Source organism: Glandiceps talaboti, chromosome 2 (assembly GCF_964340395.1).
Source record: "Glandiceps talaboti chromosome 2, keGlaTala1.1, whole genome shotgun sequence".
Classification (NCBI taxonomy): domain Eukaryota; kingdom Metazoa; phylum Hemichordata; class Enteropneusta; family Spengelidae; genus Glandiceps; species Glandiceps talaboti.
The window spans coordinates 21,025,377-21,045,151 of NC_135550.1; the positions used below are offsets into that span (position 1 = coordinate 21,025,377).

At 34.0% G+C, this 19,775-nt stretch overlaps 2 protein-coding genes across 4 annotated transcripts in view; one reads left to right on the forward strand and one right to left on the reverse strand.

Annotated features, from left to right (window-relative positions):
* LOC144452144 (inactive tyrosine-protein kinase 7-like) overlaps nt 1-1,681 on the reverse strand; it is a 31,092-nt gene extending 29,411 nt beyond the window's left edge. For all 3 annotated transcript variants that reach the window (XM_078143199.1, XM_078143191.1, XM_078143184.1), the window contains exon 1: nt 1,496-1,681. In XM_078143199.1, coding sequence (XP_077999325.1) covers nt 1,496-1,565 — 70 coding nt within the window. In that variant the 5' untranslated portion in view covers nt 1,566-1,681. The remainder of the gene's footprint in view (nt 1-1,495) is intronic.
* Nucleotides 1,682-2,013: 332 nt separating this feature from the next.
* On the forward strand, nt 2,014-18,049 carry LOC144453519 (uncharacterized). The gene is made up of 13 exons (XM_078144832.1): nt 2,014-2,034; nt 3,737-3,963; nt 6,937-7,061; nt 8,619-8,714; nt 11,213-11,371; nt 12,248-12,308; nt 12,782-12,894; nt 13,538-13,662; nt 13,984-14,103; nt 14,657-15,159; nt 16,027-16,233; nt 16,603-16,764; nt 17,624-18,049. The coding sequence occupies exons 2-13, from the start codon at nt 3,813-3,815 to the stop codon at nt 17,734-17,736; spliced, it is 1,935 nt and encodes a 644-aa protein (XP_078000958.1). The 5' UTR covers nt 2,014-2,034; nt 3,737-3,812; the 3' UTR covers nt 17,737-18,049.
* Nucleotides 18,050-19,775: the final 1,726 nt, after the last annotated feature.

A 19,775-nucleotide genomic window follows, 5' to 3' on the forward strand; every position in this document is an offset into this window, starting at 1 on the left:
ATTTTGGTCAGTTCAATTATATCGCAAAATATGTATTTGCTTCTTCACTTCAAACTATAGTGGATTTCTTTAACAATTTGAATGGACTTGCAACTACACACTTTTGAAATCTCCTAATTCTTCCATCACAAAAATGTTTGTAGAATTTTGTATACACTCTTTCTCATATGTTTACCACAGTTGTGTATCCTGTTGGTGGAGGGTCTATGATCAATCTAGGTGAACAAAATATATCAAGTCATAAAATTTAACTTGGAAACACCTGTATAATTTTTTTCTTCTTTTAAAAACATTTCTTGATTAGGTTCTGATTGTCCAGAGGCTACATGATCACACTCAGACCATTCTTTTAGTGGTCTGGGACATTACGATTTTAGTATTAAAACAACTTGAAAGAAAACAAATATATACAAATGTAGTTAGTCCTATTTATTCATTCTTTTACTGAAGTTCATGCAAAGTTTGTCGCTTGAAATCAGATTCATCTGATTACACTCATGGTGTCAGAGTGAGGGGCAACCCATAGCTGTGTGATTTTAATGAAATGTGTTTGAAACCCAGTACAGTTTACACAGAGAAATGCATACATCATTCACCACCGTTACATTTGTACAGCTGCAAGAGGGATACATATATGGAGTATTATGGACCTAGCACCAATATGACTCAGTTACAATTTCACAAGGACGGTTGGCCGATTCACATTTGAAATAAAGTCTATATCATATCAATTGCCTAATGGGAATATCACTCATCATTGAAGTCATAAACACCAAACATTTTAGAAGCGTGAATTGTCAAAAATCTTGACGTTATCCATTAGAAGATCGCGAGAAAAATTCATGAAATAACAACCATCAACTAAATTTTAAACCTGGTACATTACAGCCTGTCATTTTATGAAAAACCAGTGGCTGGCAAGGGCCAAGGGCAAGTTATCAAAAAGGTGCGGCATGCACACACACGGTGATCGCGCTTTATACAGACGTAAATAATGCTACTAATGGGCTCCGTCCAGTGGTTCCGACCTTAGTAAATTTCTCACAGAGATGTGCTAAAAACGTACCAAGGAAAACGAGAAAAGAGTAGATGAAAACAGTGGTCGTTGGGCTTAGATAGAAACATTCATAAGCTATTAAAACAGTGCACCGCAAAGCCAAGCGCACTTTTATTCGACCAGCTGAACTGCAGTTATTTATGGTTCAAACTCGACAGACGCAAATCAGGTGTTAGTGGATATGGATGTCAGCTGAAATCTGTTCGACGACAAACCCGAACGCTTGACGCGCTCCGGCGATACATCAAATAAATCTGCTATTGGTTCATTGAACAAGAATCTTTTGACGAGAAAAGCGTTGTTTTGGCTGATTCTTTTGAAAACAAAAGACTTCCATTTATTTTGAATATAGGATTGTCCTTCAGTTCAGATCTCCTATTCATTCCACCATTCTGCATATCTAGCCTTTCGTGTTATACACACACGGCTTGTACTTACCGACGACGTAAAGAGAGAAGAATATCTGTAAAATCCTAATATCCGATCTGTTTGTGATCCTTGCGGCCATTTTCAGCCAAATTCCAAGGTTTGCGCTGCATAGATAGTTCAATTTTAAGCAACGGAGTCGGTAATACAGACGTGAACCTTTAGCTTCCCATCTCAATGCAGATTACTTCAGCAGACGTACATTGTCACGAACTATTTTTTCAAACCTTGTTACAAAGAAAGCATGAGATAAATATCCTTCCGCAGAGTCCATTTATGAACAAAAAGATTATAATAATGCACTTAATTTTCAAAGAGTTTGAATTTACTGTTCAATGTAAAATGTGTTGAGAAAAATCATTAGTTCTTCATTGTCTTAATTCAAGCTTCATATTTACGCAATATAGTTCTCGAGATTTAATGAAATAACATTTTACTCCTCGGGTCATTCAACTGGCTCCCCTGTCTGTTAAAATAGGCTGGTCCGTCCTAGATGGACTTCCGGTTCACTTCGAGGTCAGTCGATGTAATGAGGGCGCGCTTTCAAACAGGTGAGAATGTCGACTGTCCACTAAACTGCCGAAATGTGTGGCGATTTTGCATTCTGTTAATGTGTTCATATTCTCCACAATGTTCACAAATATGTTATTTTCCGAGGGCACCAGTTTTAAATGTGAAGTGATTCCAGATGGAGTTTGAAGTACTTTATAGCAAAATCTCTGTGACTTGTTCACCAATACCAGTGTAAGCCACAGACCCTGCACTTGTATTGTAGTAATTTGTAAACCTTCTCACCTCAAATAATCATATTTTAACTAATAGTACCCAACTAATGGTATCATATCGTTCAAGACAAGAATTTTATTCTACTGATATGTCGATTATTGATAATCAAATCACATTCATTATTCTGAAGCAGGTGTTTTGGTTCTCAATCCCACTCCCCCCCCCCACCCTACCCCCCTGCCTAAGTCACCCCAAGAAGTTTACACTCTGAAGGGAAAAAAATGAAAAGTGAGGATTGAGCCAAAATGCATTTTTGAATACATTCCACGACAGAATCACAGATTGATGGTTTGTTTGTTTGTTTGTGTTTATTGTTTTGAAATTAAGGAGACGCCATATTTTTGGTTCACCTGTGACCAGTACTTGATTCAGGTTTTCATAATAATACATTAAAAGTGATCGGTCTGTCAGTCAGTTATAAACAAATTTAAAAAGCGAAAAAATGTAAATGTATGTATACATGTTGGTGATACTTTCATTTCACAATTGTACAATAAACATTTTGAATGACTTTCAGGAGGGACAAATAAAATCAGAAGCAAACAACCATAATTTTTTAAATTAAAATTACCAAATTTCCACAATAAACGGTTATTTTTACTCATATACACTCGTGGGGGGGGGGGGGGGCGGGTCACCATCATGCAATCAGTGACATGATTTTTTTCTTATCTTGTCTTGCGTTTTTAAGAAGAAATATAGGGTTGGGCAGGTCATGAGTAAGAAAGAATGAGGTACAGCCACTCTAATACTGGTACCATGAATACTTTTATGTGTACTGATTCCAACCGTTGCATTGCTGCATTTCTCTTTAGCGCTTTCATTAAGTTTAACATGACTTGCTTTTGTAGTATTTGTATTACTTCCCACTTCACTTTTATTGTCCTTGTATTATATTAAAGCACTTTTCATTATTGAGGTACGTGTATATATCGGTGTATGTGTTTGTGAGTGAGTACATTTGTTTAAACACTTTCTTTACTGTCTCACTATTTTGAGCAGTTTACATTATTGAGTTATGTATATATGTGTGTATATTTTTATATCTGTGTATCAGTTTGTGCTGTGAGAACATTTGTTTAGCTATTTTTTTCTGTATTGTCATTGCATCCCATTAACGTTCAGAAATGTAGAAAATTATACAGGCCATGGACAAGACTAGTTCCACAGAACTATTTCCATGGTCCACATCAGATAACAATTGTATATTTCTTTTGTATCCATTTTGTATATTTGTATCATATGTATGTTCTTTGAAAGTGTAGCTTCTTTTTGTTATCTGGTGAAATATATATCATTCATTAATATATATCATGTGGCGTTGATACCAGTTTGCACCAAGATAACAAATATTTATGTAAACAGGGTAACCTTTATTTATTGCTTGTGTAGTTTTCTTTGACAATTTTTTTTTTTTGATATTCCAGTCACAAATATTTTGTTTTGTCTTTCCAATGTATATTTCAGAAGGCTTTTAACCAAAGTACATGTAGTGTGACAGTGTAATCCTATGACGCCGACACTTCATAATTCATGGTGAAAAATGGAAATAGAAAATGTGTCTTTAAAAATTGAAGCTGTTCCACCTCCAGCAGCAACACTTATCAATTCACTGAGCTGTTGCAACAAGGAGAACCTAGCAATTCTGTGCGATTTCAATCAAGTTATTGTCCTAAATACTGAAATCAAAAAAGGTATGACATTTAGAAAACTGCATTGTGTTAGCACCATACTAAATGTAGTGATGTGATGATCTTCCTTGTCTGCTTGGTACTGAGGAAGCGTCACGTTTTATATTTTATCATAAATAGGTGATACAGAGAGACATATTTCACTGTATGTGTAATACATCAACTTGGAATGTCATCACTGTCTTGTTACATGTTGTTAAATATAAAGTGCCTCAACTTATTACATGTAATATATGTTTATGAAGAGTGCTTTCCATACCTGCATATCCAAACAACTGAAAAGGGTGTTAGTGGTTGGGATTTTGAAAATTCTGACGTGCAGTTTCCATTTATATTATTTACATCATAACACAACACCATGTAGTTATGTCTAGCAATATGATATTTTATAGCTGTCAAATTTATCACACACACGTGTTGTTGAAAAATCTGCTGAGTGTGATTTTTTGGGGGTGATCTCTGCTGTTATGTTCTGCGTTCATGACTCATGAAAATGTAGGGAAATTCCCCTGATAGCTACATTTCATTTTGGGCTTCAAGAATATCAAAGTTCACATTGAAACATTTATGTATAGCAAAAGTTGAGACTTTAACAGAAAATTGTCACGAACCAAAATACGTATCAGTTGTCAAGAACTAAAATATGCATCAGTCAACTATGAAACTATCATTTTAAGTTTAGATTGCTTTAGTCATTTTATCTACCCATTAAGAAATTTTAAACCAAATCAATTCATTTCAGTTATTGGAAAGCACTTATTTCATAAAATTATTTTAATATTTTAGACATTACGGAAGTATTCAGCTACAAAATAACTCTCATCCTAATCAGCAAATCAATCCAATAACAAAGTAATTAGTAAATACTGTGTGACTATGTTTTGTGTTATAGAATGTTTGTTAATTTATTTTTGTAGCTATATTTGCTGTGTAAAGAGAAATAACCTAGCTGTGGAACTTCAGCAAAGTTTCCATTCCTATACTTGCATAGAAGTGGAGTGATACACTGATAATTCAATATTTTAAAGTGCGATAAGAACGTCAATATTTTATGATTTCAAGGAAAGTCTTATAATTTCGCGGAACCTCTTTTAAGTTGCAAATTATAAATAACTTATTTTTTTCACCGGAAGGCAAATGGAACTTAAAGAAACCGCATCATTTGGCACTGAAATTATTCTACCTCAGCTACTTATTTATGTATTCATGCCAAGAAAACCATGTAGGTGTTTCTAGAGGGCTTATTTAGACCGCAACGATTTTTTTATTTTAAATGCGCCAGATTTTAATTGTCAGTTTCTAACAATACCAAATTAAATCACTGAATTTGTGTGATCAGTTTGTTTGAATGAAGAATGGTATACTTTTGTTGAAATCAAAATTGTGTAAATTACAAGTAATTTCAGTGATCATCATAGACACTGCCTCAAGCTCAGATATCTACCACCATTTTTTTTTTCTTTTTAAGTTACATATGGCTACGAGCATATAACTACATTTTATTGTGTGCTTAATTTTTATAACATCGGTCCTGATTTTGTTTAATATATCAAACATAATCAATGGATTGCCTTCAGAGGAAAACACATATATTGCATAATTTGTGTTTTTCATTTGTAAATGTACTTTAGAGAAGAACTGAAGACTAGTTAATTTGATTAGGAGATAAGTGTTTATAATCATGATAACTCTACAAATAAATCATATAGTATTGGGTTTCAAGTTTCTGTGCCAACAAGGTTGAATGTGGCATTACTTCATGGCTTTCTGTGTATATACTTGTATATACTTCAAGAAATAACTGATGCACAAACACCCATCTTTTTAGCCTGAGTTTACAATTTCAGTGACTTGATGACCTCAATTTCCACTTCTGTATATGACTATAAATAATTTGTATGGTCTTGAATGTTTGTTAGCAGACCAAAATTGGGTTATTGCATTGTTGTGTATATGTTCTGTGTGTGAACTCTAGGTGTGTGATAAGGGAATTGTTACGGGGCTGTATGTGTTCTATGTGTGATAAGGGAATTGTTACATGGCTGCGTATGTGGTCTGTGTGTGATAAGGGAATTGTTACATGGATGCGTATATGTTCTGTGTGTGACTCTAGATGTGTGATAAGGGAATTGTTACAGGGCTGTATGTGTTCTGTGTGTGATAAGGGAATTGTTACATGGATGCGTATAATGTGTTCTATGTGTGACTAGATGTGTGATAAGAGAATTGTTACATGGCTGCGTATATGTTGTGTGTGCAACTCTAGATGTGTGATAAAGGAATTGTTACATGGCTGTATGTGTTCTGTGTGTGACCAGATGTGTGATAAGAGAATTGTTACATGGCTGTGTATGTGTTCTGTGTGTGACTCTAGGTGTGTGATAAGGGAATTGTTACATGGATGTGTATGTGTTCTGTGTGTGACCAGATGTGTGATAAGAGAATTGTTACATGGCTGTGTATATGTTCTGTGTGTGACTCTAGGTGTGTGATAAGGGAATTGTTACATGGCTTTGTATGTGTTCTATGTGTGACTCTAGGAATGTGGTAAGGAAATTATCATATAAGTAGTTATTCCATTGGGTACGTCAAAAGCATCAGAAACAGACATCAACAACGAAATCAAGTATTTTGAAATTAGAAAAAAATAGAACCCTTACTCATTGACAAATTAGCAGAAAAAATAGGTAGTGTGTTACTAAACAACTAATACTTTAGCTTTCAGCAATAAATTGAAATAAATAATGACATTAAAATCACATTTTACTCTCCTAAAAATACAACGAACACATATTTTCGTGCGCCATGTCAAAATGTTCTGAAAATCACTAAGTTGAGTCTTGCTTTATAAGTTCCAGTAGATACTGTATCAAATATGAAGGTTCTTTTCCATCATATATATTGGCAACTGGTTCATGTTGTCTGAAACAGAATCTATTTATCTACTATTTTCTGTACTCTATCTCTTCAACATAGAACCACCGGTGTTCCACATATCCAAGACCATAACAATTCCCAGGGGTGAAAGCATAGAATGTACATGTTGGTCACCAGATGGTAGAATACTGGCTGTTGCTGGAAGGAAACTTCATCTTTTCTCAGTAAGTAACACAGCTGAGAGAGCTAAAACCTATATAGGTTGTTGCAATTTATGATTTATTTACTCCCAAATAACCGACCAAAATCGCTCAAAAGTGTCAGCTGCTGATTTTCTAAGATGTTTGACTCAAACCAGGGATAAATTGATCTCTGTCTCACCAGGCTGAAAATCTTGAAACATGAAGCTATCATGGGACAAAACGGGAAATAGAAGTTATAAAAGAGAAAACGCTGTCCCCTTAGGGTTACAGTAGTGTAATGTATAACCCTGCTGATCCTGTCTGGCTTTACAATATGTAACTCTAGCTTACAGCCAAAAACATGTTGACAGTGTTATCATCGGAGACAGAAGGGGATAAGGTTCCAGTGGATTTCACATTTCTTGTTCTTGTTGATAACATTACCAAGTAAATATTTAATGACTCAGAGATGATTGTATCAATGTAAGGTAATCCATGATATAATATTATTGGTGCTAAAAATCCTATCTGTACAAGGAATAAATGAAGTAATTGCAATCATCTTTTGACTTTGAAAAGCACTTGTTGCGGATGTGATGTATTGTCGATGATGCAGGATTCCTGTATTACCTTGTTTTGGGTTAGATTTGTTTGTCATTAACTTGTCACCGTTGATAAACTTAGCTATGTCATTTTATAAAAAACTGTGTGTGTGTCTGTGAAGTGTGGTTTTGAGGCTGTATATCTATGTGTGCAGTGCATAATTTATGTATGGGAGTGCAGTTTTCATGTGCCTCAGTTTGTGTACATAGATGTGTTCTTGTAGTATCCTCCTGTAAGAGTCGCTGTAACGATGTAAGTAATGCAGCATACACCTTTACGTAACCAGTAAGATCTCATGATAACTGTGTCCTAGTCACTGCTATGCAAAATAGGTTTAAATAATACAAATCAATAGGTGTTCTGTTTTCTAATATACGAATTAGGTCTAATACTTCAAAACGAATTGTTCTAACTTGGCATTACTAATAAATGGTTAAACATTCCAGATTGTAAATGTACACATTATGTTCAGTGCCAGATTATATTATGTTTGTGTCTATGTGAATTGAATGCATGATGCATACATCATGCAGTATATATAACATTTATATTATTAAGTATATCATGGTGAATGCTTTGTGGGGTGGGGTGTGTGTGTGTGTGTGTGTGTGTGTGTGTGTGTGTGTGTGTGTGTGTGTGTGTGTGTGTGTTTGTGTGTGTGTGTGTGTGTGTGTGTACAAATAATTGATAATAACACGAAACTATAATAAATGTATTTTTTGAATATCATGGCAAGGAAACACAAAACTATACATTATGTATGTTTGAATATCATGGCAAAGAAACGCAACTATACTGTATGTATGTTTGAATATTGAATGCATAATCTAGGCAACATAAATAAAATAATTATGTTCCATGCATTTGTTCAAACATTGATATATATATATATATATATATATTATATTGTAGTTGTTGTAGTTGTATACAGTGTAATTGTATTGAAATGGTATACTTCTAAATCGCTAGCTTCTATTTTTATTTCTATGATATTAGGTTGTTGATGGCTTCCAAGAAGTAGCAGTGTGTGACCTCTACTATGTATGTAAAGATATTAGTATGTGTTGTAAGAAAGATGACAGGCTAGATAAGGTTGGTGAAGTATAATGTTATTGAATATTACATATAATGAATAATAAAGAATTCATACTTGCTATGCTTATCATATATGTGGATATCCTTCATAATTTACTGCATTTTTGTTCACTTGATAAACATTTGATAGACATGAATATGTTTACCTGCTTTATTAGGATTCTCCTCAGACAATTATGACATTATGGTAGATTAGAAGAATCATTTCAATTTCTCCAAAATGAAAAATGAATATATGAAATTCATATAAAATTTGTTTGTGAATTTCTCACAGCTTTATCTGTCAGTTTCAAGAGATACATGTACATACATGCAGGTGATCGTGACTCAAAAGAATTTATGCAATACTAGGTTACAAAACATTGTTTTTTGCCATGACTGACCAGTTAATCTACATTGAACATTTTCTGATACTTTCATTTTTATTTATTTATTTGTTTGTTTGTTTGTTTGTTTGTTTGTTTGTTTGTCTGTTTGTTTGTTTTTTATTTATTTATTTAATTATATTTATTTATCGGATAACCAACAGGAGCTAGTCCCATTTATAGGCTCCTTTGGTTCACTGTTAGTGTAGGATGAAACCTGAGTACCCAGGAAAAACCTGTGTTGTATGGTAGAGTCAAACTGAACGACACACTTCTTACTTAAAGCAGGGTAAATTTAATCAAACCCTTAATGTGTTTGAACCCTGACCGCAGTGGTAAGAGGCAAGTGGTTTAACCACTCAGCCACTGACAACTGCCAGTAAGGACCCTTTCATGCTTATTTGCATCATCACTCTGTAAATCAAGTGAAATCACAAATTCTATATGTCAATCCCTCCAAATATTGTTACAAGTTATTAGCAAAACAAGACTAAGCTTCAGTAGTGTTTTGTTTTTGTTAAATACAAAGAAATTGAGATATCGTGACCCCCCCCACAAAGGTCAAAATGAAAAGCTGTTAATCATGTATTGGAACCATGGCATTTCCTTCTTTGATCTTGTTTTCAGTTTTCATAGCACTCAGATCATATCATTGTCCTGCATCCTATTTGAGGATGAGAAATGAAAACTTTACAATTAGTAGTTTGAAAGTGGAAACAGATGGCATTTAGGAAGTGTATATTCAGAGAGACGCTGTATGCCTCAAGCCAGGATCACCTAAAACTCAGATTAGTCTCTGTTGCACTCAGTCTAAGCTATTTTTTTGCAAATTTTAGACCACTTGACATTACCTTCCCAGACATCATGATGCCAGATTTGTTTTTTTTTCACATTTTAAAAGTAATCTCTCAATATTTAATAATAACAAGTTGGATGTTTTCATTAGTGGGTTTGAGTCCATATCATGACATTTATGTCATTTCTGTAGGCTATGGCAAGCAGTGTATGTTTTTTTTTTAAAGGTTAAAATATGTATGACAATGATTGAATTAATTAGATAATCTTATAAGTTGGACGTCTCCATAATCCTGGTACGTGCTGGTAAAATTCTAAATAGAGCAAGAGTACATATAGTTCTGCCAAACACTATTTTAGTGGGAAACCCATGTAAAATGACTCGAGGAACTTGGGTAAATTTTACCTACTATGGTATACTGCACTTAAGGTTACCCTTACTTAATTCTAGTACTAATTTCTCAGTCAGTTAAAACATTTTTTCTAAATAATTTTTTTTTAAAGTACCTATAAGTGTGTATGTGTATTCAAGTTCCCAAATTTCAGCAATAGACAATAATTTTCACTCAGATATGCATTTGTGGGGTCTTCATTTACAATCAGTGATGTTGTGATTTTTTCAAATCTATCGTAGAGGGCATCATTTAAAAAAAATTAATTTGCCAGGTTAAAGAAATGTAGGGTTGGTCAGGTGATAAGAAACCTAGAATTAAGTATGGCCACTCTAATACAAACATTGGTAGGGAAACCTTAGTAGAATAACTCAAGGACTTGGCTATATTTTTTTTTTTTTTTATATTTATAAGATTTTATTGGTAACTTCAGTTGTTTACAATATAAGTTGCTCTTGTTTTACATAATAAGATGGTGTATTGTTATCCATTTGTTACAGTGCCTTTCAAGTTTGTCTTTGTTCAGTACTTCCAACACTTAACACAAATCAGATTTTAGATATTTCAGTTTGTGTATAGACAGGTATCAGAGGGGGCCCACAGTGTAACAGATATGTCACATATAAACACACTCCTATCAAACAAACCTTCATGAATTCAGGGTTACTGTATCTATCTAATTTTTTTTTTTAAAGATATTTTTAGAAAATCTTAATTACAACATGACTAAGTTTGTGTTTATATGGTAAAAATCTACATAAATTTTTGTAGTCATACAGATACCAAGGTTCCCAACAAAATGTTGTTTTATAACAATTAGTAAATGCATATACAACACAGTCACTGTATAAAAATGTCAATAGATTTCCCATCATGTGTTGCTGGGGGGTCTCAAACTATAAGTTCAAAGATTACTTGAGATGTGTTTTGTTTATTTTGGCAGTACCTGATAGCACTAGCTGGTCCTAATGGTGTAGAGATCCACACATGTACAATGGACCGTGAACATCATTATCTGATGTCAGATGATACAATCTCTTTACATGTAGAGCTTCCCATTGCTATGCTCAAGTACTCCTGTGATGGCCAATATCTTGGTGTGGTAAGTTGGTTGAAAAGTAAAAGTAATAGTCAGCTATCATTACGTCACTTTTGGACAGCAATTCTTTCTTTTCATCAGCTGTGTACTATAACACATAATGATTCAAATTACAAAGCATTTTTTGCAACACAGATCAGATCTGCAGAAATAATGAAACATTTAGGTGAAGAAACAGTAGGATGTGAAAATGAAACAGTGAAATAGAATATAATGCAGCAGATAGAATGACAAGGAAATGAGAAATATCAAACATAAATTATTCAATTCCATTCAATATAACTTCAAATGTCCCATGTTGGGTAATTCAACAACTATTTTTTCATAAGTTAGTCAATGTGTGGTATACTTTCATTTTACAACGTACCAGTATCCATTTTGTGTGGTCAAATAGTTTTTCTTTTGTTGTTGTTGTTTATAGATGCATGTACAAGTTGTTATTGTACTTTTTAAATGCATGTACAAATATTAGCAGCTTTCTTTGAACTTTGAAAAGCGTCACAGCAAAGCAAATTGCAATAAAGTATGATCAGATGGCACTGACTCCAGGCATTGACAATCTTCCTAAAGTGCGTTCATCTTTTCAATTATAGCAACTCCTTGGAGACTGACCACACAAAACATGTACATGATACATAAGCTAGGGAGGTATGGTTAGGGATAAGTGAGGCATAGGAGTGTGATTAGACCCCTTAACTTCAACCTGATGTGTATACTTGACCCTTGTTCTTCATTTGCTCCACTATGTATGTGAGTCAATTCTACAACTTCATAACCCTCTATAGGAATCCTAAACTGACCAAATTCAGGCTGAAAAGTGCCGACATGAGAAACAAAATAATAGTCCTTGTTTTGACAAATATTAATACTTCCATACAGGCAGCCATGGATGGTCATTTTGGGATTTGGAAAGTTCAAGATCAAATGGAAGAACACAAAGGTAAGTATAAGCACCTGCTTACTTTCGTCATAAAAGAATTACCTGTTTGAAGTATAGCCAAAAATGTGTCCATCTGTCTGTCTGACACTTGTATATTGTCACATTGTCCCTGCTGTTTATCTAATGTGTATGCTTTAATGAGAGCAACAAGACACTAATTTTCTGAAAGTCAAATTTATTCCCATGTAATGCCATTCATTATGTTCGTTACTGTGTAATCAAACCATGGTAGGTAGTTGCATGTGCCTTTAATACATCAAATAAAAGACTAACTAATTATCATACCAAGGCTATGTGTTATTAGGCCCAAAGTATAATATGATATTACAAAGGCTTTAAGTAAAGTCTCACAATTCTGAAGAAAAAAAAATATACTTTGATGAATTTAGCATGGGATTTAGCATTAGTCTCAACTTACAAGATGTGTAGGAGAAATCCATTTTATTATTAAAGTTTTATCAAATTCTTGACAGATTTCTGGTTCCTTCATCTGAGAACACTACGAATTACCAGCATAGATTTTTCTGAAGACGCCAAGAAGGTTGCAGTGTCCTGTTGGGATGGCTCATACTATGTCTTCCAGCTGGTAACCTTTGATGTTCTTTCTCACTTTCAGACAAAATATTCAACTATCAGGCTCTCTTCCTTCCTCTGGGAATCCACAAGGCTTACTATGATATGTTGGCTTTATTTATTTATATATTTATTTAAGTTTTCTTTGTCAGTCATTCTCTCTGTGAAGTCATGATGGTCAAATGGTTAGAGTGGCGGGCTCATAATATACAAGTTACAATGTTTTGAGTATCACCGTGTCTATTTGTTTAAGATTTGAACCCCTATTATGCCCCTATCAACCCTGCTGTATAAATTGGAATCTTGTAGGACAAAGTTTGCTATGTGATGGATTGAAATGTATGCACTCACAAAAGTTTAAAGGGATTGTATGCCTCCAGGGAGTTAAGGAAGTATGAAGAACTGTTGTGCCATTATAGATCTGTGCCAGGGGTTATAAATGTACAATGCTTTGAGCACAATTGGAGAAAGCACTGTACATTAGTATGATTATTTTCAACCACGCTTTCCTATAAATATATGCCATACATTTAATACTGCCATACAGAAGTGAGCAATAGAAATCATATTATTAATAACATGTGCTGTGATCATGAATCCAGGGGTTAGAAAAAAAACAATGTACCACTACTGATATAAATATTTCTTTCTCACAGAATCAAGAAGTTGGTAAATTTCAGTGGAAGACTGTGAGATATAATCTGAATTCACCAGTTGAAAAGGTGACTGGAGTATTACCTGGTACTTTAGTATGTTGGTCACATCAGGACAGATACTTCAGGTTTGTATTCAGAATTATATCTCATCACTTTCTGTACTCAGTATGGTATATCATTTACATTGTTCATGTTTGATGTATGTAAAGTCTGCAATTCATGCATTATGTTCAGATCCATTAATCCACACTTGCCACACAATACCATGCAAAAACAACACAATGGTAAATTACAATCTAGCACAAATCAAAACAATGGACAATACATTTATACAATGCAAGACAACAATACCCAGTACAATGGTAGGTAATACACTGCAGGACAATTGAAATTGGATACAATACTGTATAAAAGTTTCAGGACTATGTTTTCCTTTATTTTGGCAGTCTTTGTAATCCAACAGACAAGGGAAGTGTTGTTTATGTATACTGTGTGGTGTCAGCAAGAGTCCAACAGATTACAGTGTGTAGTGGCAATGACTATGTCAAAGGATTGACTGTTAAAAAGTAAGTATGGTACACACCCCTCTATCACCATGGCAAGCTTTTAAGTTTTCTTTTGAACCAGGCTGTATAACAGATAAACCATTCTCTCCTTCATATCTTCTACTTCTACTTCTACTTTGACAGAATTGATGGGAAAGAGTACATATCTGCCACCGAAGTTGAACATTATTGTCATGTATATCATTTACATGTTGGTAAATTATTAGAAAATGCATCATGTCGGACAAAGTAAAGCCTGCTTCGATCTTATGGCAATATGCACTTGTAACAAAAAGTTGGTACCTAAGTTACCATTCTTTACTCTGTAGGTTATAGTCATAGAAATCACAACTATTATGTCCCAACATTGTGGATCTATGTTGTTATATAAATCCGAACGAAATTGAGCAGATGAATGTATTTTCAAGGATGTAAAAACTTGATGAAAAGAAAGGAAAAGTATTCTGGCAGCTTTAATATAATCAAATAGAATTATTCTATCAGTTGTTAAACAATTATCTTTGTTCTCATATTAAGTGCTTAGAATGTTTAGTTTTCCATCGTCCTTCGACAGAATTGATGGAAAAGAGTACATAGTTTACTTCACAAAGAAGAGAAAGCTGGGTTTGGTGAAGATCACACCTGGAATGGAAAGGATGCCATCACAGCAGGAGCATTGGGAAACTCTCATGGAGAGTGTGTCCGGAACAGTGTCATACAACAACTCTGTTACAAGTCCAATACTTAGAATTGAATACAATAATCTTTTCAAGCAGTGTGTGGACAACTTTGAGACTGATAACACAAATTGTAGTACTTCAACTGACAATACATGTAGTGATGATATTGTGAAATTGAACATTGTACTACCTAAGAAGATAGCGGATGTAAGTCAGAGAATTGTACAAAGGAAAAGTGACAAGGAAAGGAATAGCTTGCCAAAATATGAAGTTCTACTATCCTCAAATGCTGTGGTATTTCTGTCTGGTCTGGCAGCACACGTTTATTTGTTTGTAAGCAAGCAGTGGAAATCAATAGTCTTCAGAAAAAAGACATTGAAGGTGATTCTTTGTTCAGGTTAGTGTTCATTATAACAGTTTCCAGCACTTTTAGTCTGCCATTGGAGTAGATCATCTTGCTTTTGTAACTTGTAAAGAAGTGCAAGGATTTCTGACTAATGTATTCTGTATATAAAGCAAGGCCTGTTCAAGTAGACAGACTTTGTGAAAGAATGACATATTGCTGTATGATAAAGACAATAACCAAAGCAGACCTTTTTCTGTTATAAAGTGTAAGTTGGTGATGATCAAAATAAGTCTGTCTTGGATATACACTGCTCATTTGTCATGTCTATCAGCATCAAATATCATTGTATTTAACAAGGGTGTCAAGTCATCCTGTAATTTCTCTGTACTGTTTTGTTAAAATAAAAATTACAGTCAAAACAACTTTTACCTTTTTCTGGTGGTCTGACCAGCATCCACTGAAGATGTTACTTGTGAAAGATCCTTTGGAGAACACTGTAAACAGTCTCTAACTTCTATACCATTTTCCAATAGAGTGTATCTTTAATCTAATGACACTAAGTTAATAAGATAGTACAGGGAGTTGGGCCTTTATACATGTAGTGATGTTTGCACCTTAAAAAGGCAAAGTCAGTGATCATAAGTCAAATCTGTTGGATTGGGTTTGCCACATTGTGGAATCGCAAGTCTAGAAAAAGTTATGATCTAATATGCTAACTTACTGTACAAAATCAGCTCAAAAACTTGAATCATATGCTAGATGTTTGATATGTATAATGCAATATTAACAATTTCTCCAAAACTTAACAATTTATATTGCCTCATTCCCATTATTTTACAATACCATGTGACTGATATTTTTTTCAGTATTGTTGCCCAGAACATGTGTATTGATTATTTGGTTATCATGTCCCAACAGGTGATTGGTTGGTGTATATCACAACTGACAGGACTCTGTGTATGTATAACCTGACCAATGACAGTCTAAAGAAGTACCAGTCTCCTATCACAGTGAACAACTTATTGGATGACATCACTATGGTTGCATCTACAACTCGGCTCTACTGTGTGTTGTTAGATATTGATAGACAAGGAAATGGTCACACACTGCAAATTGAATTTTCAGGTTAGATTCATCAGTACATGTAGTAACAATTGATGTTTTTGTTTGAAAAAATGTTTGAAGAATTGTATATTTGTACATGCATATAAAATGTAAGCTGATTGGTTTGCAGTGTCATTTGAGAGCAATGTGAATATCTACATTTATATATGAATATTTCATAACTTAAGTCGCAACTTGTCCAGTAATTTTCATATGTCCGCATTTAGCAACTTCCCAAAATTTCCGAAGGTGCTGTGACCTCCATCTGTGGGTCCATTGCTCATACTTGCACACAATAGTTCATATATGTAGAAAATTAGGTAATTTTATTATTATTTAGGTCAGCAATAACATACAGAAATTAGAGTAAGTCATACGATCTTATTTCAGAATCCATACAAGTGAAAAGACAAAGTGTATGTCTACCATTCATGAGAGAGAATTCAGACTATGGAAGAACTGAAGTAGTACTTATAGGTGGCTTGTTAGTATTTCATCAGTGGAATTCACAGTCAAGTACAGCAAGTCACCAGTATCATGTGGTCATTCCAGGTAAGTATATCAACTACATTCGTAGTTGTTGTAGGGTTTGGTCTCAGTTATTTTAATACAATGTATTACATTGTCGCTTTGTACATGGAGTTGACATTATACAGTTTTTGACTGAAAATAAACAATGATAATTTTATTATTAATTTGAATTATCATCTTTCACATAACATAGTTCTCTTGGACATCCAAGATGACAGATGGGCATGATTTAAAACAAAGCCAAAGTCATGTCAAGTTCATTCTTAGAAGTACCTTTGGTTTCACAGTGGAATGAAAGTGCCACGATAGTTTGTCAGTGCATTGTATTTTCATCCATAGAATTTCCTTTACCATTTTCATCATTCTAAAGCTAAACTTAGGTATCATATTTGACATAAGATAATACTTTTTGAATGACTAAGATTCCAACAAAGTTAAGCTGAATGTTGTAGGCAGACAAAACATTCAGGTAATATTCAATAGCCCAGAGACTTTTGACATTCAAATCTAGCAATCCTCCATGTTGGAAATGATAGCCAGATTTGAAAACCAACAATGAATCTCCAGGCTAACCAGTTTGAAATTCAACCCTTAGTGCGAGACGTTGAAATATGATACCTGCCTATAGTTAGTTGTATTTAATCATTAGTGTCAAACTGTTAAACTAAATTTATTTGTTGAATATTAAACATAAAGAAATACACAACTGGTAATACTAGTGTAGAAAACAAACCAAATATTCTTTGGCAGATCCAAACCTTTTCAATTATTTTACCTGCAAATTCATTGTCTATTTGGTGCTACACACTATGTCTTATGCAATATCTAGTAATTCATTTGTACTCCTATTTACTGTTAGTGTTGCATGCTTTTTCCATAGGTCTCAGCCTCCACAGGAGTTTCCAGCTCAATGAACAAATGGAGTTCACCAAGTTCTGTGATTTCTATTCAGAACAACTGTGTCATTTACAAAATCTTGTGAAAACTTACTGAATTTTTAAAAGACATGATAGTCTGAAAGTGCCATGATATTCTTTTATGATCTTGAATAAGTTTGACACTGCCAGTGTATCTATCATCCATGAGCTCACACACTGCCACAATATTTAGGCTCAACACTTTTAACTTTTCCACCGGGTTGTGATAAAGTGAGATAAGAATACAATGATAACTGTGGATTTTATGTTACACTGATCTAGTATACAATGCAAGGCTAATTAGTATTCAATTATGTTAATTACATGATGACTATTGTTTTGGTATTCAAATTTTATGATAATCAGTTGTTGCAAATCAAGAGACATTACAGGCCTAGCATTACACACTGTATATCAAATATAATGCTGTATGTCAACACGTCAGTAAGATTCTATGCTTGTAAAAAGAAAAGAAATAGAGAAATGTGCCATTTTAAAGCTGAAAGAAGTCATTAAAGTAATATTTAGAAATGTAGAATGTTGTTTTCTATTTCATGTAAATTCCTGGCTATAGAACTCGCACAGTACTTTGGCAGCATTCACAGGTGTTTATCTGTGGGCTATTGTAAAGGAAGCATTCCACATGCTAAGTAATAGCGCCCTCAGTGTCCATGACTAAAATTGAGGTTGACCAGAAATACCAGGATTTAGAAAGGAATCACACTACACACCATATCTCAGTACATGAACAGATTAAAATCACATATCAATATCAGTGATGACAATATTTAATACCTTGATATATACTTGTGAAAACAATCACAATTTATACAAGACTGAAGAATCCTGGGCCCCACTGATTATGTATATTGTGTACCCTCGCTCGTGTAACCTAAAGTAAAGGAGACACGTTACAATTAGGGTTAGCGATTCCATAATGAAAATCATTACATCTCTAAAAATCTACTGATTTTTGGAAAGTAACATTTGTTTCTACTAGACAGTAGTAGACAGTTGTGTGAAATATGAAATAGAGGACTGTAAATGTTGTATATCATGTATTTATTAAAAATACCCAATGTCTACATGTATCCCCAAATCTGAATTACATATCAAAAGAAAGCCAATACAGTAAAGGCATATACACAAATGAAAGAATGAAAGGAGTACAAAAATGTTTGGAAACTGCTGATATGAGTAAATGGGGGGGGGGGGGGAGGGGTTCAGCCCCATTAACTAACACATTCATTTTGTGTAAAATGGGACAAGCATTACCTACTCTGTTTGATACCACCATGCAGAAACGAATAACAAACTGCATATTCTACACTAAGATACCAAGATTGCAATATCTTGCTACATATTGTCAAAATGGAATAAACTATTTAAGCATACTGCAACTAGACGCAGACATGGAGGCACCAATGCTTCGACATCTCCATGGTTGCACATTAGTTCATTTCATGTAGACAAAATGTGGCAAAAAACTGTTTTCATTCAATCTTGTTATCTTAAAGGGTAGAATGTGCAGTTTCTTGTTGGTTTCTGCATAGTTTATATCAAACAGCTGGTGAACGTTAACTTGAAATAGGCTGTAAATATAGTCTGTTATGGCTTTGAGATTAAAAACAATGAAAAGAAGACACTGTGTGTTGAACAGTCTAGCAGTCTAATTTTCCATAGACTGATTCTGTGAAATATTTCATACATTATACGTAAGGTCAGTTTGTTAGACTTTCACTGTACATGTAACATTTATCTAAAACTGTGAAACTCCAGCTGTCTGTTTCTTTGTGCAAATATGACACCGCCATTACAATTAGAAACCAAGTTTTAGATTTATGGAAAACATATCATTTTCCTCATCATAATATACATGTATGTAATACTTCATGAGATTGTCAGCCATCAGATAGTGGGGATCAACAGGTGTGTGATCACTGCATGAATAATAAGATTTGACAACTTTCATAAGATATGAGGTGAAACTAACATCTGAATATTCATATAATAAGGAGTCTATAAATTTAGCTTATAGTTTGACACACCCAATAATGATACATTTTCTTTCATCTGTGGCAGGTGTAACAGTTGATTGTCCAATACAAAGACATT